The 27,826-nt window shown below is 39.2% G+C and overlaps 1 protein-coding gene across 1 annotated transcript; it reads left to right on the forward strand.

The window, feature by feature from the left end:
- The first annotated feature begins 117 nt into the window (after positions 1-117).
- On the forward strand, positions 118-22,144 carry LOC121385755 (fibrinogen C domain-containing protein 1-like). The gene is made up of 5 exons (XM_041516526.1): positions 118-443; positions 8,508-8,650; positions 16,283-16,379; positions 19,498-19,662; positions 21,616-22,144. The coding sequence occupies exons 1-5, from the start codon at positions 311-313 to the stop codon at positions 21,888-21,890; spliced, it is 813 nt and encodes a 270-aa protein (XP_041372460.1). The 5' UTR covers positions 118-310; the 3' UTR covers positions 21,891-22,144.
- The last annotated feature ends 5,682 nt before the right edge of the window (positions 22,145-27,826 follow it).

The following is a 27,826-nucleotide window of genomic DNA, read 5'->3' on the forward strand; positions in this document are numbered from 1 at the left end:
GCATCAATTTGTCTATGTCGTCTGCACGGACTGACATTTGATTATAAAAGCCGTAGCGGTGGAGAAATACTATTTTCTATCAAATAATGTAAAATTGAGAATGTTCGTTCTAGTGGCTAAATTTCCCTTACAACCGTATAACTCATGTTTGAGAAGAAAAATTTTTGTTATCTCAGCAGTATTATTCAGCATAATTCTATGTTCGTCTGCTGAAGGTAGCTGCGCTAAAAAACAATTAACAAAGTCTCTTTTGCATCAAAATGAGAAACCTACAGACATTCCAGTAAAGGAATTAAAGTGTTCCAGTATAATGGAATGTGCCATGAAATGCTACGACAACTGTGAGGGATTTTTCTTCAACATCCACAACGGCTTGTGTTCTTTGTACAACCAAAGATTTGTATCAATGACGTTTGTGAACAACAATGGGACTCAGGCCTACGGTAAGTATGCTAGTGTTGATAAATACTACGGTAAGTATCCTAGTGTTGGTAAATACTATGGTAAGTATGCTAGTGTTGGTAAACATCAGACTACAATGGGACTCGGGCCTACGGTAATTATTCCCAACAATGGGGCTCGAGCTTACGGTAAGTATGCTAGTGTTGATAAATATCAGGGGACTCGAGCTTACGGTAAGTATGCTAGTGTTGGTAAATACAGACACCAATGGGACTCAGGCCTACGGTAAGTATGCTAGTGTTGATAAATATCAGGTAAAATGGGACTACGGTAAATGTAGTGTTGGTAAATACTACGGAAAGTATGCTAGTGTTGGTAAATACCAGACAACAATGGCACTCGGGCCTACGGTAAGTATGCTAGTGTTGGTAAATACTACGGTAAGTATGCTAGTTTTGGTAAATACTACGGTATGTATGCTAGTGTTCGTAAATACTACGGTAAGTATGCTAGTGTTCGTAAATATCAGACAACAATGGGACTCGGGCCTATGGTAAGTATGCTAGTGTTGGTAAATATCAGACAACAATGGGACTCAGGCCTACGGTAAGTATGCTAGTGTTGATAAATATCAGACATCAATGGGACTCGGGCCTATGGTAAGTATGCTAGTGTTGGTAAATATCAGACACCAATGGGACTCAGGCCTACGGTAAGTATGCTAGTGTTGATAAATATCAGACAACAATGGGACTCGGGCCTACGGTAAGTATGCTAGTGTTGGTAAATATCAGACAACAATGGGACTCGGGCCTACGGTAAGTATGCTAGTGTTGGTAAATACTACGGTAAGTATGCTAGTGTTGGTAAATATCAGACAACAATGAGACTCGGGCCTACGGTAAGTATGCTAGTGTTGGTAAATACTAGGGGAAGTATGCTAGTGTTGGTAAATACTACGGTATGTATGCTAGTGTTGGTAAATACTACGGTAAGTATGCTAGTGTTGTAAATGTTGGTAAAGTATGCTACGGGTAAGTATGACAACAATGGCACTCGGGCCTACGGTAAGTATGCTAGTGTTACTACGGAAAGTATGCTAGTGTTGGTAAATACCAGACAACAACAATGGGACTCGGGCCTACGGTAAGTATGCTAGTGTTGGTAAATATCAGGGCCTACGGTAAGTATGCTAGTGTTGGTAAATACTACGGTAAGTATGCTAGTGTTGGTAAATATCAGACAACAATGAGACTCGGGCCTACGGTAAGTATGCTAGTGTTGGTAAATACTACGGGAAGTATGCTAGTGTTGGTAAATACTACGGTAAGTATGCTAGTGTTGGTAAATACTACGGTAAGTATGGTAGTGTTGGTAAATACTACGGTAAGTATGCTAGTGTTGGTAAATACTACGGTAAGTATGCTAGTGTTGGTAAATACCAGACAACAATGTATGCTAGTGTTGGTAAATACTACGGTAAGTATGCTAGTGGTAAATACTACGGTAAATATCACGGTACAGTGTTGGTAAATATCAATGGGACTCGGGCCTATGGTAAGTATGCTAGTGTTGGTAAATATCAGACAACAATGGGACTCAGGCCTACGGTAAGTATGCTAGTGTTGATAAATATCAGACATCAATGGGACTCGGGCCTATGGTAAGTATGCTAGTGTTGGTAAATATCAGACACCAATGGGACTCAGGCCTACGGTAAGTATGCTAGTGTTGATAAATATCAGGCAACAATGGGACTCGGGGCTACGGTAAGTATGTTAGTGTTGGTAAATACTACGGAAAGTATGCTAGTGTTGGTAAATACCAGACAACAATGGCACTCGGGCCTACGGTAAGTATGCTAGTGTTGGTAAATACTACGGTAAGTATGCTAGTTTTGGTAAATACTACGGTATGTATGCTAGTGTTCGTAAATACTACGGTAAGTATGCTAGTGTTGGTAAATATCAGACAACAATGGGACTCGGGCCTATGGTAAGTATGCTAGTGTTGGTAAATATCAGACAACAATGGGACTCAGGCCTACGGTAAGTATGCTAGTGTTGATAAATATCAGACATCAATGGGACTCGGGCCTATGGTAAGTATGCTAGTGTTGGTAAATATCAGACACCAATGGGACTCAGGCCTACGGTAAGTATGCTAGTGTTGATAAATATCAGACAACAAAGGGACTCGGGCCTACGGTAAGTATGCTAGTGTTGGTAAATATCAGACAACAATGGGACTCGGGCCTACGGTAAGTATGCTAGTGTTGGTAAATACTACGGTAAGTATGCTAGTGTTGGTAAATATCAGACAACAATGAGACTCGGGCCTACGGTAAGTATGCTAATGTTGGTAAATACTAGGGGAAGTATGCTAGTGTTGGTAAATACTACGGTATGTATGCTAGTGTTGGTAGATACTACGGTAAGTATGGTAGTGTTGGTAAATACTACGGTAAGTATGCTAGTGTTGGTAAATACTACGGAAAGTATGCTAGTGTTGGTAAATACCAGACAACAATGGCACTCGGGCCTACGGTAAGTATGCTAGTGTTGGTAAATACTACGGTAAGTATGCTAGTTTTGGTAAATACTACGGTATGTATGCTAGTGTTCGTAAATACTACGGTAAGTATGCTAGTGTTGGTAAATATCAGACAACAATGGGACTCGGGCCTATGGTAAGTATGCTAGTGTTGGTAAATATCAGACAACAATGGGACTCAGGCCTACGGTAAGTATGCTAGTGTTGATAAATATCAGACATCAATGGGACTCGGGCCTATGGTAAGTATGCTAGTGTTGGTAAATATCAGACACCAATGGGACTCAGGCCTACGGTAAGTATGCTAGTGTTGATAAATATCAGGCAACAATGGGACTCGGGGCTACGGTAAGTATGTTAGTGTTGGTAAATACTACGGAAAGTATGCTAGTGTTGGTAAATACCAGACAACAATGGCACTCGGGCCTACGGTAAGTATGCTAGTGTTGGTAAATACTACGGTAAGTATGCTAGTTTTGGTAAATACTACGGTATGTATGCTAGTGTTGGTAAATACTACGGTAAGTATGCTAGTGTTGGTAAATATCAGACAACAATGGGACTCGGGCCTATGGTAAGTATGCTAGTGGGACTCAGGCCTACGGTAAGTATGTGTTGAAATATCAGACAACAATGGGACTCGGGCCTACGGTAAGTATGCTAGTGTTGGTAAATATCAGACACCAATGGGACTCGGGCCTATGGTAAGTATGCTAGTGTTGGTAAATATCAGACAACAATGGGACTCGGGCCTACGGTAAGTATGCTAGTGTTGGTAAATATCAGACAACAATGGGACTCGGGCCTACGGTAAGTATGCTAGTGTTGGTAGTTACTCACTACGGTAAATATCAGACAACAAAATACTAGGGACTCGGGCCTACGGTAAGTATGCTAGTGTTGGTAAATATCAGACAAGTATGGGACTCGGGCCTACGGTAAGTATGCTAGTGTTGGTAAATACTACGGTAAGTATGCTAGTGTTGGTAAATATCAGACAACAATGGCACTCGGGCCTACGGTAAGTATGCTAGTGTTGGTAAATACTAGGGGAAGTATGCTAGTGTTGGTAAATACTACGGTATGTATGCTAGTGTTGGTAAATACTACGGTAAGTATGGTAGTGTTGGTAAATACTACGGTAAGTATGCTAGTGTTGGTAAATACTACGGAAAGTATGCTAGTGTTGGTAAATACCAGACAACAATGGCACTCGGGCCTACGGTAAGTATGCTAGTGTTGGTAAATACTACGGTAAGTATGCTAGTTTTGGTAAATACTACGGTATGTATGCTAGTGTTCGTAAATACTACGGTAAGTATGCTAGTGTTGGTAAATATCAGACAACAATTGGACTCGGGCCTATGGAAATATCAGACAACAATGGGACTCGGGCTCGGGCCTATGGTAAGTATGCTAGTGTTGGTAAATATCAGACAACAATGGGACTCAGGCCTACGGTAAGTATGCTAGTGTTGATAAATATCAGACATCAATGGGACTCGGGCCTATGGTAAGTATGCTAGTGTTGGTAAATATCAGACAACAATGGGACTCAGGCCTACGGTAAGTATGCTAGTGTTGATAAATATCAGACAACAATGGGACTCGGGCCTACGGTAAGTATGCTAGTGTTGGTAAATATCAGACAAGTATGGGACTCAGGCCTACGGTAAGTATGCTAGTGTTGATAAATATCAGGCAACAATGGGACTCGGGGCTACGGTAAGTATGTTAGTGTTGGTAAATACTACGGAAAGTATGCTAGTGTTGGTAAATACCAGACAACAATGGCACTCGGGCCTACGGTAAGTATGCTAGTGTTGGTAAATACTACGGTAAGTATGCTAGTTTTGGTAAATACTACGGTATGTATGCTAGTGTTCGTAAATACTACGGTAAGTATGCTAGTGTTGGTAAATATCAGACAACAATGGGACTCGGGCCTATGGTAAGTATGCTAGTGTTGGTAAATATCAGACAACAATGGGACTCAGGCCTACGGTAAGTATGCTAGTGTTGATAAATATCAGACATCAATGGGACTCGGGCCTATGGTAAGTATGCTAGTGTTGGTAAATATCAGACACCAATGGGACTCAGGCCTACGGTAAGTATGCTAGTGTTGATAAATATCAGACAACAATGGGACTCGGGCCTACGGTAAGTATGCTAGTGTTGGTAAATATCAGACAACAATGGGACTCGGGCCTACGGTAAGTATGCTAGTGTTGGTAAATACTACGGTAAGTATGCTAGTGTTGGTAAATATCAGACAACAATGAGACTCGGGCCTACGGTAAGTATGCTAGTGTTGGTAATATACTAGGGAAGTATGCTAGTGTTGGTAAATACTACGGTATGTATGCTAGTGTTGGTAGATACTACGGTAAGTATGGTAGTGTTGGTAAATACTACGGTAAGTATGCTAGTGTTGGTAAATACTACGGAAAGTATGCTAGTGTTGGTAAATACCAGACAACAATGGCACTCGGGCCTACGGTAAGTATGCTAGTGTTGGTAAATACTACGGTAAGTATGCTAGTTTTGGTAAATACTACGGTATGTATGCTAGTGTTCGTAAATACTACGGTAAGTATGCTAGTGTTGGTAAATATCAGACAACAATGGGACTCGGGCCTATGGTAAGTATGCTAGTGTTGGTAAATATCAGACAACAATGGGACTCAGGCCTACGGTAAGTATGCTAGTGTTGATAAATATCAGACATCAATGGGACTCGGGCCTATGGTAAGTATGCTAGTGTTGGTAAATATCAGACACCAATGGGACTCAGGCCTACGGTAAGTATGCTAGTGTTGATAAATATCAGGCAACAATGGGACTCGGGGCTACGGTAAGTATGCTAGTGTTGGTAAATACTACGGTAAGTATGCTAGTGTTGGTAAATATCAGACAACAATGAGACTCGGGCCTACGGTAAGTATGCTAGTGTTGGTAAATACTAGGGGAAGTATGCTAGTGTTGGTAAATACTACGGTATGTATGCTAGTGTTGGTAAATACTACGGTAAGTATGATAGTGTTGGTAAATACTACGGTAAGTATACTATTGTTGGTAAATATCAGACAACAATGGGTCTCGGGCCTACGGTAAGTATGCTAGTGTTGGTAAATACTACGGTAAGTATGCTAGTGTTGGTAAATATCAGACAACAATGAGACTCGGGCCTACGGTAAGTATGCTAGTGTTGGTAAATACTAGACTAGTGTTGGTAAATACTACGGTAAGTATGCTAGTGTTGGTAAATACTACGGTAAGTATGCTAGTGTTGGTAAATACTACGGTAAGTATGCTAGTGTTGGTAAATACTACGGTAAGTATAGTGTTGGTAATACCAGACAACAATGAGACTACGGTAAGTATGCTAGTGTTGGTAAATACTACGGTAAGTATGCTAGTGTTGGTAAATACTACGGTAAGTATGCTAGTGTTGGTACTACGGTAAGTATGGTTTGTTGGTAAATACTACGGTAAGTATGCTAGTGTTGGTAAATACTACGGAAAGTATGCTAGTGTTGGTAAATACCAGACAACAATGGCACTCGGGCCTACGGTAAGTATGCTAGTGTTGGTAAATACTACGGTAAGTATGCTAGTTTTGGTAAATACTACGGTATGTATGCTAGTGTTCGTAAATACTACGGTAAGTATGCTAGTGTTGGTAAATATCAGACAACAATGGGACTCGGGCCTATGGTAAGTATGCTAGTGTTGGTAAATATCAGACAACAATGGGACTCAGGCCTACGGTAAGTATGCTAGTGTTGATAAATATCAGACATCAATGGGACTCGGGCCTATGGTAAGTATGCTAGTGTTGGTAAATATCAGACACCAATGGGACTCAGGCCTACGGTAAGTATGCTAGTGTTGATAAATATCAGACAACAATGGGACTCGGGGCTACGGTAAGTATGCTAGTGTTGGTAAATACTACGGTAAGTATGCTAGTGTTGGTAAATATCAGACAACAATGAGACTCGGGCCTACGGTAAGTATGCTAGTGTTGGTAAATACTAGGGGAAGTATGCTAGTGTTGGTAAATACTACGGTAAGTATGCTAGTGTTGGTAAATACTACGGTACAATAGTCGGGCCTACGGTAAGTATGCTAGTGTTGGTAAATACTACGGTAAGTATGGCTAGTAAGTATGCTAGTGGTAAATACTGGGTATGTATCGGGCCTACGGTAAGTATGCTAGTGTTGGTAAATATCAGACAACAATGGGACTCGGGCCTAAAGTATGCTAGTGTTGGTAAATATCAGACAACAATGGGACTACGGTAAGTATGCTAGTGTTGATAAATATACATCAATGGGACTCGGGCCTAAAGTATGCTAGTGTTGGTAAATATCAGACAACAATGGGACTCGGGCCTACGGTAAGTATGCTAGTGTTGGTAAATATCAGACAACAATGGGACTCAGGCCTACGGTAAGTATGCTAGTGTTGGTAAATATCAGACAACAATGGGACTCGGGCCTATGTATGCTAGTGTTGGTAAATACTACGGTAACGGTAAGTATGCTAGTGCTAGTGTTGGTGTAAATATCAGGTACGGTAAGTAAATACTACGGTAAGTATGCTAAATACTGGTAAATACTATGCTCGTAAACTACGGTAAGTATGCTAGTGTTGGTAATACTAAGTATGCTAGTGTTGGTAAATACTACGGTTGGTAAATACTACGGTATGTATGCTAGTGTTGGTAAATACTACGGTAAGTATGCTAGTGTTGGTAAATACTACGGTAAGTATGCTAGTGTTGGTAAATACTACGGTAAGTATGCTAGTGTTGGTAAATACTACGGTAAATGGCACTCGGGCCTACGGTAAGTATGCTAGTGTTGGTAAATACTACGGTAAGTATGCTAGTGTTGGTAAATACTACGGTAATTATGCTAGTGTTGGTAAATACTACGGTAAGTATGCTAGTGTTGGTAAATACTATGGTAAGTATGCTAGTGTTAGTAAATACTACGGTAAGTATGATAGTGTTGGTATTCCCAATATCAGAAAACATTTGGCTCTACTTTCACTTTGAAGTAATACAAAATACCTATTCTAAACATTCCAAACTATACTCAAAAGAAGTACGCCATATAAGTATTCCTAATGTACACATCAAACAAATTACGTCACTATTCACCTACGTCATTACACGAACTACGTCCTATTCAGCATGTCACTATTTAACAGACAATTACACGAACTACGTCCTATTCAGCATGTCACTATTTAACAGACAATTACACAAACTAGTCCTATTCAGCATGTCACTATTTAACAGACAATTACACGAACTACGTCACTATTCAATAATGTTAACTTCTTGGTTCTTTTCCTTTCAGGAAAAAATCTATTTCATTGCAGGATTTCTATAGTTTCTAAGTAAAATAGAAATAGACTTTAATGAAAATGCAAACATTCTGGTATTTGACAACAACTTGGAAAATCATCGTGTTTGTGTCTGGCGCTAACTTTGTTCTGAAGGTAACCTTTAATAGAAACACATTTTAATTAATAGAAGATGTCAGTCGCCTTTTACCAGACTGTTATGACGTCATGATGAAAGGAGGGAAAACCAATAGAGTTTACACGATACAACCACGTGACGCCGGTGGACCTATCAACGTCTGGTGTGAAATATCCGACAATCAAGGCTGGCTAGTAAGTTGTAATTGCAGGAATTCACAGACTGCTCAAACATCTCTCTCTCTCTCTCTCTATCTCTCTCTCTCTCTCTCTCTCTCTCTCTCTCTCTCTCTCTCTCTCTCTCTCTCTCTCTCTCTCTCTCTCTCTCTCTCTCTCTCTCTCTCTCTCTCTCTCTCTCTCTCTCTCCCTCTCGCTCTCCCCCTCGCTCTCTCTCTCTCTCTCTCTCTCTCTCTCTCTCTCTCTCTCTCTCTCTCTCTCTCTCTCTCTCTCTCTCTCTCTCTCCTCTCCCTCCCCTCTCCCTCCCTCCCTCTCTCTCCCTCCCCTCTCCCCTCTCTCTCTCCTCCTCTCTCTTCCTCTCTCTCCTCTCCTCTCCTCTCTCCCCCTCTCTCCCCCTCTCTCCCCCTCTCTCTCTCTCTCTCTCTCTCTCTCTCTCTCTCTCTCTCTCTCTCTCTCTCTCTCTCTCTCTCTCTCTCTCTCTCTCTCCCCTCTCCCTCTCTCTCTCTCTCTCTCTCTCTCCCTCTCTCTCTCTCTCCCCCCCTCGCTTTTACTCTCCATCTCCCACTCTCTCCATCTCCAACTCTCTCCATCTCCCACTCTCTCCATCTCCCAAGTAGTTAGGGCCTGTCTATAGGGTACATCAATTTCACTATTGCATCATCCAAGATGGCCGCCAAACTGCGCCGTAGGGGATGACGAAAGATGACGCAATGCTGACGTCACTAGGCCCCGCCTATAGAAGGGTGTGTACAGGTTTATTTTAAGAACTGACTGATGCAATGCTGACATCACTAGGCCCCGCCTCTAGAAGGGTGTGGGCACATTTATTTTAAGAATTGGTGTAATACTGACGTCACTCTTACAGTGTACATTCCAGTTTTTGTTTTAAGAACCTATATAATGATCGATACAGTAATTTGTCCAAATGTGTATTTGAAGACAAAGAATACTGAAAAGACATATGTTAATTAATATTCCCCAGCCCTTTTTTTCACTCTTACTGTGTACATTCCAGTTTTTATTTTAAGAAACGATGTAATGTTCAATACAGTATTTTGTCTAAATGCGTATTTGAAGACAATTATTACTAAAAAAGACATATCTTAATTAATGCCCTCCCCCCTCCCACCCCCTTTTTTTATTATATAGCAGCTTATTAAAGACATCACACCCAACATTGAATACCAGTATCCCAGAGAAGAAGAAAAAGTAATGTTGGGATGTGAAACGTTAATAAACGATACATTGATATTTGTATTACACATTTATCAGCAAAACCATTCCTATGTAGTCTTGTTTAGTATTTCCAAAAAAGTGTAACATATTCAGTCAATAATAAAAAACAACAACATGATCATAGGTGTGTGTGGTACCGACCGTTATGATGCAATCCTGAATGAAACTGGATGCTGGAACGTTTGGAAGTCTTGCCACATTCACCTATATTAGAATAATATCCATAGGAAAAATCCACATAGATGCTTACTTGTGAGAATGATTTTAGCAACTAATCTTATACGATGTAAGGCCCCACAGTCTGGGAGTCAAATTGAAATGTGATATCTGTCAGCTGTGAATCGTTCCGTTGATCTGTATCATGGTAATCTAAACTAGGTGTGTGCCCACTTGAATTTTGTTTACTCCCCCCAACACACATCGCAATGGCGATAATATATATATAAATATATACACAGTGTTTGATGTAGGGAAGGGGGCGGATAGGGCAGGGGGAGGATGTGAGAGCGGTGTGACCCTAACGTACATATTTATTTATTTGAAATATGATTTTTGTTTCTTAATATAATATATACTTACTTTTGAAGATACAATACATCTTTAAGTATATCCGTGTAATGCATTTTTAATCCACTCCTCAATACACTGTTTATCACAGTACATGGCATACACTTATGCTAACAGAGAGAAAAATGCAATTGAAACATCCGATTCTGAATGGGATCATATTATTATGAGGCTAACGTTCCAAGAGGGTCGGTAATGGAGGGGGTGCTAATATACACCGTTTGTATAAGCTGAATGGATCGTGTTTTATGATATTCATTACTGCTTGATGCTCTGGCCCTAATACTTGACCGCTTAAAGAATTTGAGAAATGATTTACAGAGTGCGACTGAAACCGGATATGCACACTTACGTTTGAACTCTAGACGTGATAAAAACCAGAAGCAATTCTGAAGGGGAGAAAACGAAACAAAACAGACCCTGTGTGCTACATTGTACGTCCATGTATGTTTCTGTTATGATACAATATAAGTGTATGGGTTTTAACAGGTTATTTCGATATAAAAACCAGAAGTAATATATTGTTCACACACACACACACACACACACGCTCACACACACACACGCACACACACACACACCTCCCCCATGATTTCCCCCCAAGTTGGAATTACTTGTAGTATGAAAATTTATAATACATTCCGTCAATGAATCACGTCTTAGTACAATGTTTGGCACCAACATTTCAAATGCAATCTGACTCCATAGTTTGTAAGTTTGCGGAGTTGGGCGGCTAGGCGGGACGGCTGCGGTAAGCGGCGCGCGGCACGAAACCGATGGGACGTCGAGGCGGGACGGACGGGGCGGGTGCACGGAGGGGGACGCAATGGCGCGGGCGGGACGGCGGGGGCAGGACGGAGGGGGCGGGTCGTGGCGGAGGCGGCGATCAGCAAACACACATGAGATTGCCTTTGAAAACTGGGACGTCAGCAAGAGAAGCGAGTGTCGCGACATATACAGCAAGAGCGCTCTTTTGTGTTTCCACCCTATCATTATCTACCAGTCAGAGTAGAAAACACCGATGTCATTCACGTCTATATAAAGAGCCCCACGGGACACCCTGCTTCATTTATCGCCGGATCCGTCGTGACACTTCATCTCAAGTCTATGCCTTTCGGGTTCTGATCGTCATGAACTATACACTGTACGTTCCCGACACCGAGAAATGGACTCGCTATTATCAGTTGCAAGCTCAAGGCAAATGTATGATTTCTCCTCGGACGGGGGAACAGGCTAAAGCTCAACTCAAACGCCAAAGGCAACATAATCAACAACAACAAAGTGGTGGGGGATACAAGCGTAACGCCTCGAAACGGCAGAGGCAATTTTAAACTGTATAAAAGGAGCCACGGAAGACGGACATCGCCATTTCAATTGAATCGGCGGCGCTGTCACAATGTATCAAAGCTCGTGTCCTGAGTGTGAAAAGATATTTTCCAGGAGAGATGCCATGATGCGACATCTAAACACCAGTCATCCACCACCACCACCACCACCACTACTGCCACCACCACTGCAACCACCACCACCACTACTGCCACCACTACTGCCACCACCACTGCCACCACCACAGTCCTGCGATACGTGTGGGGTCGTCTTTAAAGACGGGAGAAACTTGCAGCGACACCCGCGCTTGAATACATGTGAAAATGACGAGGAGAAAGGAGAGACCTCTAATGATCTCGAAAACGAGGGCATACGTCAGAAGATCGATCGTGAATACGATGTAAATCGTGACTATTTTGAAGACAAGAAACAACGTTTTCGAAATAGGAATATGTCTCAAGATGACATCTAAAAAGGACTGAAGGCTCTAAAATGGAAATTGTTTAAAGAAACGTACTCTCGAGTTTTGACATACATGTACTACTTTGACAAAGGCATGAACTCGAGAAACATTCTACAGTCGGTGGATCCGAAGACAGATGTTAGACCACAAATTCGTTCCAGATTAAACAAATATCGTTCCTGGATCAGTGAATATCTGGACGAAGCAGACAGTGCCGACGACGATGATGATGATGCTACCAGTGGTGATGAGGACATTGATGATGACAATTATACTAAATAAACAGTAACTGTATTTTGCCTTACGACCTCTGAATGTGACCTTCTGTATATGCGTATCTTATGTCCACTGATTGAAATAATAAAATCAAGATATGACTCTTACCTTTCTTTTTATTTTTACTCATCATCATGTGTGTTTGTTTCGCTTCCGCCACGACCCGCCCCCTCCGTCCCGCCCCACCGTCCCGCCCGCGCCATTGCGTCCCCCTCCGTGCACCCGCCCCGTCCGTCCCGCCGCGACATCACATCGGTCTTGCCGCGCGCCGCTTACCGCAGCCGTCCCGCCGCGCCGCCCCCCCGCCGCAAACTTACAAACTATGGAGTCAGATTGCATTTGAAATGTTGGTGCCAAACATTGTACTAAGACGTGATTCATTGACGGAATATATTATAAATTTTCATACTACAAGTAATTTCAACTTGGGGGGAAATCATGGAGGAGGTGTGTGTGTGTGTGTGTGTGTGTGTGTGTGTGTGTGTGTGTGTGTGTGCGTGTGTGTGTGTGTGTGTGAACAATATATTACTTCTGGTTTTTATATCGAAATAACCTGTTAAAACCCATACACTTATATTGTATCATAACAGAAACATACATGGACGTACAATGTAGCACACAGGGTCATTGTTTTGTTTCGTTTTCTCCCCTTCAGAATTGCTTCTGGTTTTTATCACGTCTAGAGTTCAAACGTAAGTGTGCGTATCCGGTTTCAGTCGCACTCTGTAAATCATTTCTCAAATTATTTAAGCGGTCAAGTATTAGGGCCAGAGCATCAAGCAGTAATGAATATCATAAAACACGATCCATTCAGCTTATACAAACGGTGTATATTAGCACCCCCCTCCATTACCGACCCTCTTGGAACGTTAGCCTCATAATAATATGATCCCATTCAGAATCGGATGTTTCAATTGTATTTTTCTCTCTGTTAGCATAAGTGTATGCCATGTACTGTGATAAACAGTGTATTGAGGAGTGGATTAAAAATGCATTACACGGATATACTTAAAGATGTATTGTATCTTCAAAAGTAAGTATATATTATATTAAGAAACAAAAATCATATTTCAAATAAATGAATATGTACGTTAGGGTCACACCGCTCTCACACCCTCCCCCTGTCCTATCCGCTCCCCTTCCCTACATCAAACACTGTGTATATATTTATATATATATACTCTTCAAAAAAAGAAACGCAAAAGGGTACAAATGGGTTATAACTCCGATTTTATGTTTCCTACCGGTTCATGCTTTGTGAATATAAGGTCATTGCATGTCCCAAACACATTCCCACGGTTACATTCGATAAAACGCAGCTACTGTACAATAAAGTTCCAAAATGTGAATATTCGCAAAAACGCAGCCACGTGCAAACCATGTCACCACTGCACGTGCGTTGTCTGCACGTGCAACATGAACACCGACAGTATAAAAGTGCAGGGTGTTCGCTTGCCTGGCCTCTGTATCTGGCCGACAGTTGACAATCCAGGACATGCCACGTCTCAGTGAACCGCAGAGAAACAATGCCATCGGCCGACTAGACGCAGGCGAATCCAGAACGGCCGTTGCCAGGGCATTCCATGTGTCCCCAAGCACCATCTCCAGACTGTGGGACCGTTACCAGCAACATGGATCAACACGTGACCTCCCTAGATCCGGTCGACCACGGGTCACTACCCCCGGGCAGGACCGCTACATCCGGGTACGCCACCTTCGGGAACGATTGACTACTGCCACCTCCACAGCCGCAGCAATACCAGGTTTGCGCAGGATATCCGACCAGACCGTACGGAACCGCCTACGTGAGGTAGGAATTCGTGCCAGACGTCCAGTTCGAGGTGTCATCTTAACACCACAACACCGTCGACTCCGACTGCAGTGGTGCCAGATTCATCGACAATGGCCTCAACTGCGATGGAGACAGGTGTGGTTCAGTGACGAGTCCCGATTTCTGCTCTGACGTCATGATGGAAGATGTCGCGTGTATAGGCGTCGTGGTGAACGTTATGCGGCAAACTGCGTGCAGGAAGTGGACAGATTCGGCGGGGGTAGTGTCATGGTGTGGGCAGCCATCTCACACACTGGCAGAACTGACCTGGTCCACGTGCAGGGCAACCTGAATGCACAGGGCTACATTGACCAGATCCTCCGGCCACACATCGTTCCAGTTATGGCCAACGCCAACGCAGTGTTCCAACATGACAACGCCAGGCCTCACACAGCACGTCTCACAACGGCTTTCCTACAGAACAACAACATTAATGTCCTTCCTTGGCCATCGATATCACCGGATTTGAACCCAATTGAGCATCTATGGGACGAGTTGGACCGACGCCTCCGACAGCGACAACCACATCCCCAGACCCTGCCCGAGCTGGCAGCAGCCTTGCAGGCCGAGTGGGCCACCATCCCCCGGGACGTCATCCGTACTCTGGTTGCTTCAATGGGCAGGCGGTGCCAGGCAGTTGTCAACACACGCGGAGGCCACACCCGGTATTGACTCCAGATGACCTTGACCTTGGTGGTGTGTCCTATCACTTACTCACAATGGACTAGAGTGAATTGTGAACAATCCTGCAACATTTGGTAATTATCGGACTCACCATTCAATAATTAAATCAATTCTCCAAATGTTACGACAATGTGGTTTTGCGTTTCTTCTTTTGAAGAGTATATTATCGCCATCGCGATGTGTGTTGGGGGGAGTAAACAAAATTCAAGTGGGCACACACCTAGTTTAGATTACCACTATGCGGATCAACGGAACGATTCACAGCTGACAGATATCACATTTCAATTTGACTCCCAGACTGTGGGGCCTTACATCGTATAAGATTAGTTGCTAAAATCATTCTCACAAGTAAGCATCTATGTGGATTTTTCCTATGGATATTATTCTAATATAGGTGAATGTGGCAAGACTTCCAAACGTTCCAGCATCCAGTTTCATTCAGGATTGCATCATAACGGTCGGTACCACACACACCTATGAAACATGTTTTTTTTTTTATTATTGACTGAATATGTTACACTTTTTGGGAAATACTAAACAAGACTACATAGGAATGGTTTTGCTGATAAATGTGTAATACAAATATCAGTGTATCGTTTATTAACGTTTCACATCCCATCATTACTTTTTCTTCTTCTCTGGGATACTGGTATTCAATGTTGGGTGTGATGTCTTTAATAAGTTGCTATATAATAAAAAAAGGGGGGGGGGGGGGGGGCATTAATTAAGATATGTCTTTTTTAGTAATAATTGTCTTCAAATACGCATTTAGACAAAATACGGTATTGAACATTACATCGTTTCTTAAAATAAAAACTGGAATGTACACTGTAAGAGTGACGTCAGTATTACACCAATTCTTAACATAGATGTGCCCACACCCTTCTAGAGGCGGGGCCTAGTGACGTCAGCATTGCGTCATCTTTCGTCATCCCCTACGGCGTAGTTTGGCGGCCATCTTGGATGATGCAATAGTGAAATTGATATACCCTATAGACAGGCCCTGACTACTCTCCCACTCTCTCCCACCCTCCCTCTCGCTCTTACTCTATCTCTCTCCCTCTCTCTCTCTCCATCTCCCTCCCCCTCCCCCTCCCCCTCTCTCCCCCTCGCTCTTACTCTCTATCTCTCTCCCTCAGTCTCTCTCACTCTACCTGCTTACGTGCCCAAGTGTTTTTCATGTTCATACATATTTCACTTTCCGTCATCTTATTTACCCATACACGGGGGACTCAATCTCAGGAAAATTTCATGAATTTATTCCCAGGTTTTCCAGCGACGGACGGATGGATCGGTAAATTTCGACAGAACTTGGAATGAATACAGAGACGGATTTGGAGATTTGAACAATGAGTTCTGGTTGGGTAAATAAACACTGTATATAAATTACAATGTACTCATCTTTCACGTTTTCTCGTCCCAACCAATGACCAGCTATTAATAAACACAATATATACATTACAATGTACTCATCTTGTTCACGTTTTCTCTTCCCAACCAATGACCAGTTACTAACAAACACATTTGTCACGCACCAAAGACTATGGAAAAGATAACTCAACAAAAATTAAATATTATATATTTAATACAAAAAAACAACAATATATATATATATATATATATATATATATATATATATACATACATATACACGCACACCAAAACCCCACACTCACTCACCACCCATCTCATTCGCCCCATTCATCCATCAATCCAACCCCATGTTGAAAAAAAACAAAAATAAACCTAATCACAGTACTTAAATGTGCACAGTTTTGTTATAGAACGTTTCTGAAATGAAAATTACTCGTGTTGTTACAAACGTTCCAAATATAAATATCAAAATAACTACGGAATTTTATAGAGACCACGTCTCCAATCCACATCACCCTGGTTGTTCGTATACACCTCCCGATTCCGACCTCAGGAATCAAACCTCAGGAATCCAACCTCAGAGTCCAATCGCGGGAGTCCAACCTCGGGAATCCAACCTCGGGAATCCAACCCCGGCAATCCAACCTCGGGAATCCAACCATATGAGTCTACTCATATCAATCAAAGGGTTTAGTCTCCGCCCCAACCTCAGGATTCTACACCTGGGACCACCCGCTGTAACAATATAAAATGCATTGCATGTATTGCATTCTACAATCCCGTATTTTATATACATGTACCAAATTATTTACAAACAAATATCACTATAAACGTTTAACAAATTATAACTATACATTGTTGCACAAATACGGTATCTAATATTCACAAAGTCATTTACAACAATCTAAGTAATAAGAATCAAAACTTACGTCTTAACACCGTGAGAAATACGAGAGCACCTTCCTCCTTAACGAAAATGATAACTCTGCCCAACACCTAATAATTCTTTCTATTTACGCATTTCCCCGAAACAATTAGTACGTGCTTTCCATGAATTGCCCATCCCAATACAATACAACATTACCCCGTGTCTTCCACTGTTCATCCACACACTGCCGTGCAACATACTACACCACACAACAAAAGTCACGCACACAAATCAAATTCACTTATTTAGAATGCCCGTCAACAAAAGTAACGCATACATAAAATATGACATGTGACACACATTTATTATTGTAGCACCACAAAGGGACAAAGTAATAAAATCGAGAAGATTAACTAGTTTTAAAAGCCCATTAAATATATATATATATATATATATATATATATATATATAGATAGATAGATAGATAGATAGATAGATAGATAGATAGATATTGATATAGACAGTCAATAATCTATTCCACGATACACGACTTCACAAATGTAAGTTTTCATGAAGAATGTGCAAATTATATTTTAGAACATTATAAACAATTTTACTTCCAATCTCGGGCAGACGAAGTTGAACACTGGTCTATTAAAATAAATAGAACATAAACAATATGTACACACATCTTCAGATGATTACAGCAACAACAGAGAAAGATGATCAGAGTATCTGAAAGATGATTTCAATGCTTTACTCTTCACCTCTTGTTCCCATTGGTTCTATTGTAGTTCCCTACCTTAAATAATAACCAAAACAACTGTATCACTTATTTACAACAACACAAAACGAAAAACGAAAACGAGACCAGGTTTCGAAATAAGTAAACAATCAATATTTTTGTCGGTGGAAGCAATCGAACAAACCTTCTATTGAAAATTGGTTTATTTATTAAAAGCACGGATCACGAGTAATCGTATTTGCAGCACAAAGGGTAAACAATGACATCCAATATCTGATCGCTTTGTGCTGTACGGAGAAGAAAGGAATGGAATATTTGTGTGAAGCCAGCTTAGCGCAATTTAAACTATATGATGTCTGACATGTGGATATTACCTACAATTGTTTAAGACCAGCTCAGCGCAATTTAAACTATATGATGTCTGACATGTGGATATTACCTACAATTGTTTGAGAGAAAGAGATCAGAAACCCGCTGTCTGGGTATTTCGAAAACTACTACTATAAAAGTCAGGGTCATATTGGCTATTCCTCCTGATACAGCAGCAGGGACATTTTTATGTAGACAGGACAGCACATTCCACAGCATTTGGTGTGATAGTAGTAGTGCGCAGATTAGGATGGCTTATATGAAAAGTAAATGATAAATAAATAAATAAAAAAAATATGATAATACGGTAAATCAATTAGTTATATAATTATTATTATTATTATTATTATTATTATAAAAGTCCACATATGGCGATCGATCCTGCCATCCGTTGCTAGATTTTGTTAAGTAAACAACTGTTTGGTCGTTTTTGTCAGTGGAAGCAGTCAAACAAACATTCTATTGAAAATTGGTTTATTTTTTAAATAAGCATTCGATGAAATGCACGGATCACGACCATATGTTGAACGAGACAAAGGGTGCCAGTTCCTCGGGTTTCTTCTCAAAACGCAGGCGTATCATAACGCAGACGCATCAGAATAACACGATACATGGATGAGTACTTTACTAATAACCTGGAGTCTACCCGAAATAATACATTTAGTGATTACTGGATGGGTCTGATATCACAAAACAGAATACCAAACGGAGAACGCCGAATATAACGTGAATTAAAAATGTATACATTATTTGAAACTGATTGTTTTAGTGTTGTTTTCTTCCAATATCAATCAGTATCAAATGGACGGGGATTGTATGCTCAATGCTAATTTTTCACATACATATTTTCCGGGGTAAAGCTACTTGACACTCATTAGAAATAGTCTAGACCACTACCACCATCACTATCCCCATCTTGCTACACACGTACCTGTCATTTTCTAGCTGAAAAACCCTTCTACAATCCACTGACACTCTCGAACTTAGGTTTTTTTTCTTTTTAGGAGGTTTTTTTCTGTTTTGTTCTTTAAAGCTACATATGGATCTTGCCGTGGAATGCCATTCTGCGATATATTTGAATGTAAATGTGTCGACATAAAACCAAGGATTGAATTTTTTTCTATAGGCAACACAAACATCCATCGTATAACCAGACAGGGTCACTACGATCTGACAATTGACTTGGAAGACTTTGAAGGTAACACCAAGTACGCGCTGTATAAGAACTTCTCCGTGGCTTCAGAGCAGGACTACTTCAGACTGAGTCTGGGCGAGTACAGCGGAAATGCAGGTACGACTTGAAAGCTGTTTGGAAATAATTTCATATCAATTTTAGTATTCATTATGAAAATGGTATTGGAATATTTGATAGACATGGCGAGCGAATATTTGAATGCCAACAAACCAAGAATAGATTATAATTAACGTGTTGTTGTTGTTATTTTAATATTTCCCTAAAAACAATTTCAGACAGACGAAAAATAAATGAATGAATGAATGAATGAATGAATATTTTAAGGTCACCCCAGCACGGAAATTACATCGGCTATTGGGTGTCAAACTATGGTAATGCAAACAAATAAAGTGATGATCAACATCAATATAACAATTCAAGATTTAAATAAAAACAGTGTAAAGAACTGTGCAAAAATACAAATATCACAGATAGATACTGACTTTTACTCAAAATTTCAATTGTGCTGTATTGCCCATCTCAAAGAGAATGTTACACCCCTGCACCACGCTGAGATTATAAAGGCATAATGCCGTAGTGACTGGTAGCTAACCTAGATTTATATTTGGACTTCTCGTGTGGTATTTCTGAATTATCAGTATGAAATTATGAAAAACACTAAAACAGTATGACCGAAAACAAATATGCGGAAGGAACCCATTGAGGAATTGACCAGAAAATGTAGCTTTACACGATTTTCAGACCCACTTTGAACTGCCTATCGAACACAACACTCAGAAAAATTACAAATACATAGTTAGCATGCATCACATGAACAAGCATCAACATAAAATATGTATAGTTATACCAATGCACACCGGATTCGTAATAAAAATGCCTATATAGGTAGTACTAACCCAAATAACTTCCGGCTGGGTCAAAGTTCGAGGTGCACCGAACTTTTGATAGAGAAGTGAACACCACAAGTCCTGTGATTGGTTATAAATGTGAGTGTGTTGGTTGTAAAAAAATAATAGTTTCATCTGGGTAAAAAAAAATTGCAATTTTATTCATCTAGTACCAATGTGTCAAGTAGCCTTGTGCTTGAAACATGTATGGGGTACCTGTCAAAAAAAGTATTCGAATTTTGTGCGAAACTAGGGTAGTCATAGACACTACCCGTTATCTCAGAAACGAGCAGCTTGACCCCCATTTTTTTTCTGATTCACTTTAAGTGTAAGGGGTGGTAGTATTTATATCCGTGGCGTTTATGTCGGTTGATACGTTGCAGGTAGGAGTTTTAGCCACATATGTTACTATTGTCGTCTATGGGATTTGATTTGGTAGTGTACACCCTATAAACTGCGAAGGAGAAACATGAATTCATACGTTTAAAGACTAGATAGCATTTTGATAATTAAAGCAAGATGTTTCAATATTGGTGCATTATACACACACAGCATACCTTACATTTTGATAATTAAAGCAAGATGTTTCAATATTGGTGCATTATACACACACAGCATACCTTACATGTTGATAATTAAAGCAAGATGTTTCAATAATGGTGCATTATACACACACAGCATACCTTACATTTGGAAAACGCTTGGATTAGTTGTTTGTTTTGTTATTTTAGATTTTTACAATTGAATAAATACTGGTAATTATCACCAATATCAGTATTACAAAATGTACTTTGCCCGTTTTATTTAATTATCCAGTACCTTCCATCTACGGTACACCACATGTCGGTGGAGTGCAGTCATCTTAAGCAAATTAGAAAATATATACTTGGAAGGAGAAATGTTTTATATCATTTCGATTCCACCTTGAACTTGTTTTGTAATTTCTCCGAGATACTAGATTTTATTCCAAATTGTAATTCTGCATACCTGTAAAACTCCTTTCATTGCTTGGGTATTACATCTGTATTTTCTATAAGGTATAGTTACTCTAGTACTGAGATAAATATTGTCTCAAATGTCACATGTTTCTTACATCTTTCAATCAGTCTATGCATATTCATTCGTTATTAAAATGTCTCTAAGTCTTTGATTTGTATTTCAGGTGACAGTTTTCATAAGCACAGTGGGTACAACTTCACGACAAAAGACAGGGATCTCGACACACATCCTGACAATAACTGTGCAGTAAGGTTCAGTGGAGGCTGGTGGTACAACCGTTGTCACAGTGCAAACCTGAATGGCCTGTATCTGAACGGAAGCCAGTCCTCTTACGCAGACGGGGTGAACTGGAAGGCATGGCGAGGACTGCATTATTCCCTAAAGAGGACAACGATGAAGATTAGACCAATGGAATTCAAAAATAACCAGGGAGACTAGACATTGTTCCCTAAAGAGGACAGTGATGAAGATTAGACCAATGACATTCTAAAATAACCGTGGAGACTAGACATTGTTCACTAAAGAGGACAGTGATGAAGATTAGACCAATGACATTCTAAAATAACCGTGGAGACTAGACATTGTACTTTAAAGAGAAAAGTGATTAAGATTAGACCAATGACATTGTAAAATAACCGTGGAGACCAGACAGTGTTCTCTAAAGAGGACAGTGTTGAAGATTAGACCAATGACATTCTAAAGAGGACAGTGTTTCACTAAAGACAGTGATAGATTAGACCAATGACATTCTAAAATAACCGTGGAGACTAGACATTGTACTTTAAAGATTTCTATTCTACTAAAGAGAAAAGTGATTAAGATTAGACCAATGACATTGTAAAATAACCGTGGAGACTAGACATTGTGTTCAAAGAGACAGTGTTCTAAAATGACATTCTAAAATAATTGTGGAGACTAGAGATTATTCACTAAAGTGGGACTTGACTAGACGTTATTCTCTAAAGAGGATATCGATGAAGATTAGTCCAATGGAATTCTGAAATAACTGTGGAGACCAGACATCGTTCCCTAAAGAGGATTGTGTTGAAGATTAGACAAACATAATTCTAAATAATCATGGAGAGGGATCCACCCGGATCTCTTTGGGAGTGGCTGTTCTCTTATATATATATAGACACGGCACTAGATAGAGATTCATGGAATCATCCACTATTTCACAAATGTCCATTCGACTCTGAATTGTGGCTGAAGTAATTACTAAACTAACAGAGATCTTTTAACGACTATAATTACATGTAACCCGTGGTTGAAGTAATTACAAAACTAACATATGTTTTAACTACTATAATTACATGTAACCCGTGGATGAACTAATTACTAAACTAACAGATATGTTTTAACTACTATAATTGCATGTAACCCGTGGTTCAAGTAATTACAAAACTAACAGATATGTTTTAACGACTATAATTACATGTAACCCGTGGTTGAAGTAATTACTAAACTAACAGATATGTTTTAACTACTATAATTGCATGTAACCCGTGGTTCAAGTAATTACAAAACTAACAGATATGTTTTAACGACTATAATTACATGTAACCCGTGGTTGAAGTAATTACTAAACTAACAGATATGTTTTAACTACTATAATTACATGTAACCCGTGGTCTAAGTAATTACTAAACTAACAGATGTTTTAACGACTATAATTACATGTAACCCGTGGCTGAAGTAATTACAAAACTAACAGAGATCTTCTAACGACTATAAGTACATGTAACCCGTGGCTGAAGTAATTACTAAACTACCGGAGATGTTTTAACGACATGTAACCCGTGGTTGAAGTAATTACAAAACTAACAGAGATGTTTTAACGACTATAATTACATGTAACCCGTGGTTGACGTAATTACTAAACTACCGGAGATGTTTTAACGACATGTAACCCGTGGTTGAAGTAATTACTAAACTAACATAGATGTTGTAACGAATATAATTACATGTAACCCGTGGTTGACGTAATTACAAAACTAACAGAGATGTTTTAACGACTATAATTACATGTAACCCGTGGCTGAAGTAATTACAAAACTAACAGAAATGTTTGATCTACTATAATTACATGTAACCCGTGGTTGAAGTAATTACAAAACTAACAGAGATGCTTTAACGACTATAATTGCAGGTAACCCGTGCTTGAAGTAATTACAAAATTCCTCGTGGTTCCAATGTTTTATTCGTCGTATTGGAAAAAACCTATAAAATATAATATAAACAATCCTTACTATCACGCATACAAACGTTCACACTTCTGTGCACATATATAATATAAACTTACAGTTAAGATAAAGTATCACTGACATTGTCCGAATAAGATACTATTGCAAATAAATACGTTTTTTGTTATCAGACATCCGCAATGTCTATTTGCTTAGACACTAGAAAGGCAGTGTACAACTTACGTTATAAAAATAAAACCTACTTCTTATTCTTTGCAGAATATTAAGTACAATAAATATTTAAAGAAATTACAAATGTCTGCTTCTGATGAAAGCTGATCGTCCTATGGTAATTAAGAAAATCTAGTTATAAAGGGCGTAGTCTAAAAGCATGCAGTGCATGTCTCGGTGTCGAGTCATCAGTCTTGCGTGGACTGTCATAGCCGCACGTGAATTAACTACTACTTATGAACCCAACACAATAGACGATGACCACTACTAACACAAAATAACAAATAGACAACACACATTTCTTTAACTATTTTATACTTAAAGATCGATTCCTACAAACTAGTTTTTAAAAATACTTAATATATTATAATTAATATTTAATTGAAATCTTTGATAATTAATAATTTAACGCCTGGTTACCTATATTAACCACATTTGTCTGTATAATATATGTGTCTGTATATTAAATGTCTTTCTGATCGTCCTGGTGTTTGTACTAGATCAAACTTTCTTGTGTTTCCTGTTATATATTTGTGTTTCGTACATATGAAATCTAATTCATTGTGGGCTATATACAAACAGTAAGGCGATCAGTACTTAAATTTAGTCGTTGCAGCTTTTGATTGTTCAGAAACTTCTTACAAGTGCAAAAGACTCAGGTTGTAAGTCTCGCACATATGTTTGACACTATAAAACAAATTGTGATACACGTTTTCATTATTAAATACAGAAATGGATACATCTCCCACCCCTAGCTATGTAAGACTGACCCATTTCATGACGTCAGTCCATACGGAATACAGCGATTCCGTCATATTATGTGGTCATGTGCGATATGTAATGAAAACATGGATCAAATTCCAGTAACACTAGGACTTCTTTTTTTAATCTTATTTTTGTTGTCAACGCTTGCTAGAGACATGCATCTTCAACCGGTGATCAAAGACATATCAATTATACGTGAATATATTGCTTCTTATATCGTTGTTGTTGGTTTCTATTCAACCGGTGATCAAAGACATATCAATTATACGTGAATATATTGCTTCTTATATCGTTGTTGTTGGTTTCTATTCAACCGGTGATCAAAGACATATCAATTATACGTGAATATATTGCTTCTTATATCGTTGTTGTTGGTTTCTATTCAACCGGTGATCAAAGACATATCAATTATACATGAATATATTGCTTCTTATATCGTTGTTGTTGGTTTCTATTCAACCGGTGATCAAAGACATATCAATTATACATGAATATATTGCTTCTTATATCGTTGTTGTTGGTTTCTATTCAACCGGTGATCAAAGACATATCAATTATACATGAATATATTGCTTCTTATATCGTTGTTGTTGGTTTCTATTCAACCGGTGATCAAAAACATCAATTATAGATTAATATATTGCTTCTTATATCGTTGTTGTTGGTTTCTATTCAACCGGTGATCAAAGACATATCAATTATACGTGAATATATTGCTTCTTATATCGCTGTTGTTGGTTTCTATTCAACCGGTGATCAAAGACATATCAATTATACGTGAATATATTGCTTCTTATATCGTTGTTGTTGGTTTCTATTCAACCAGTGATCAAAGACATATCAATTATACATGAATATATTGCTTCTTATATCGTTGTTGTTGGTTTCTATTCAACTGGTGATCAAAGACATATCAATTATACATGAATATATTGCTTCTTATATCGTTGTTGTTGGTTTCTATTCAACCGGTGATCAAAGACATATCAATTATAGTTGTTGTTGGTTTCTATTCAACCGGTGATCAAAGACATCAATTATAGATGAATATATTGCTTCTTATATCGTTGTTGTTGGTTTCTATTCAACAGGTCATCAAAGACATCAATTACAGATGAATATATTGCTTCTTATATCGTTGTTGTTGGTTTCTATTCAACCGGTGATCAAAGACATCAATTATAGGTGAATATGTTGCTTCTTATATCGTTGTTGTTGGTTTCTATTCAACCGGTGATCAAAGACATATCAATTATAGGTGAATATATTGCTACTTACATCGTTGTTGTTGGTTTCTATTAATGTTTTGTTTGCTTTAACTGTTAGGTTATGCAATACATGTGAAGAGTCCACGAGAAGAACGATGAACTTGACATTTTACAGCGTTAGAGAAATATTGATTTTAAATGTTGGTGCTGCTTCAATGTGTTCACATTCAATGCTCATAAACTACACAGCATACTTTACTTCTGTAGGCCTAGGGTGTTATTGATATTAAACACAATAATATATAATGCTTTTTGTTGGTTTTGTTCAATATAGGATGTTATTGATATGTGATATTTTTCAGATCACGTTATTTAAGAATTTGATAACTTTGCAAATTAGATGTAAATTAGTCGAGGTCTCGGCACTAGGTTTATTTGACATTTAAGCAAACGTACTTGGGTGACACTCCATGGTTGACGTATGCATTCATAGTCATCAAATAAAACCATTTCAATGGCAATTTGATACAGAAAGCTGTCCAGCATTCAGAAAACAAAAAATGTTAGGCATAACTTTATTTTGATGTAAGGACATCCAAAATGACGTCATTCGAGTTTGACGTCATTTCCATTCAAAAATACACCGCGCCACATATTCTTACGTCATTTGAATATCTAGTAATGGCGGACTGGAATTAAAGTTGCGTGTACAGTGGATAAAAAGACGTTGTATTAAGCTTGAGCTTATATGATAAAGAGATTATTACCCTCGTGTAGTTCGGTATGTGCACACTCATCCCATATATATCAAAAACGGGGTGGCTCAGGCACATCTTTCGAGTAACACCCTATCCATATCTATGGCACATGGTATAACTATACCATACTCGTTTGCAGTCATGCAGGTCTGAAACTGAACATAGAAAGTTTATGAAATTCTACAGTTCCATCCTATAGTGCACGTTATTTGCTAATGTGAAGAGAGGTTTAATTAGCATTGCGAGTACAAAAGGTTTGAGACCTGGAATATGTAGGTGTGCATTATGGGACCCCCAAACGGCCATTCTTAAGTGTCATCTCCTGTACCAATCTGAGGGGCCGCCCCTCAAAATACCCCAAATTTTAAGTTTAATTAGTATGGTTTAGTACACCAATCAAACCTACACCAAAATGTTCTCTGTTGATGTATTAATTAAGATTCTCCATTCATAAGTGTCAACCCTTGTACCGAATCCACTTAAGAACGGGTCAAAGGTCAACATCCACCCAATTTCAGGTTTAATTAGCACGATCGAGTACATCAACGAAACTAACGTTAAAATTTCCTCTGTAGATGTACTAATTAAGATCCACCATTCTTAAGTGCGAACTCCTGTACTTAGTCCACTTAAGAACGCACCTAATTAGCACTAATTAGAAGTTTAATTAGCATGGTTGAGTACATCAACGAAACTGATGCCAAAATATTCTTTATGGTACACTGATAAAGGATCAGTGATTCTTAAGTGTTAACCCCTGTACCGAATTCACTTAAGAACGGGTCAAAGGTCAACATCCCCAATATCATATATTAGGAATAAAAATAATGTATTATGCTCGCCAGAGGCTCGCATAATAAATTTTTATTCCTAATTTATGATATTGACGATACCGAAAAACACTGGTAATAACCTCTATATATAATTATATAATGTTGTATTGTGGACACTGATCATTATTTCCTGAAAGTGAATATATTTTTTTCAACAATGAAGGCTAGCAAGCAACATAACAACTTATCCAGTTTCCCAAATACACAATTAAACTATGATGTCAATAGAAGGAAGGAAATGGTTTATTTAACGACGCTCTCAACACATTTTACCACGGTTATATGGACCACACAGATATTGAGGGAGGAAACCCGTTGTCGACACTTCATGTGCAATTCTTTTGAATTAGCAGCAAGGCATCTTTTATATGCACCATCCCATAGACAGGATAGCAC

This window comes from Gigantopelta aegis, chromosome 12 (genome assembly GCF_016097555.1).
Source record: "Gigantopelta aegis isolate Gae_Host chromosome 12, Gae_host_genome, whole genome shotgun sequence".
NCBI lineage: Eukaryota > Metazoa > Mollusca > Gastropoda > Neomphalida > Peltospiridae > Gigantopelta > Gigantopelta aegis.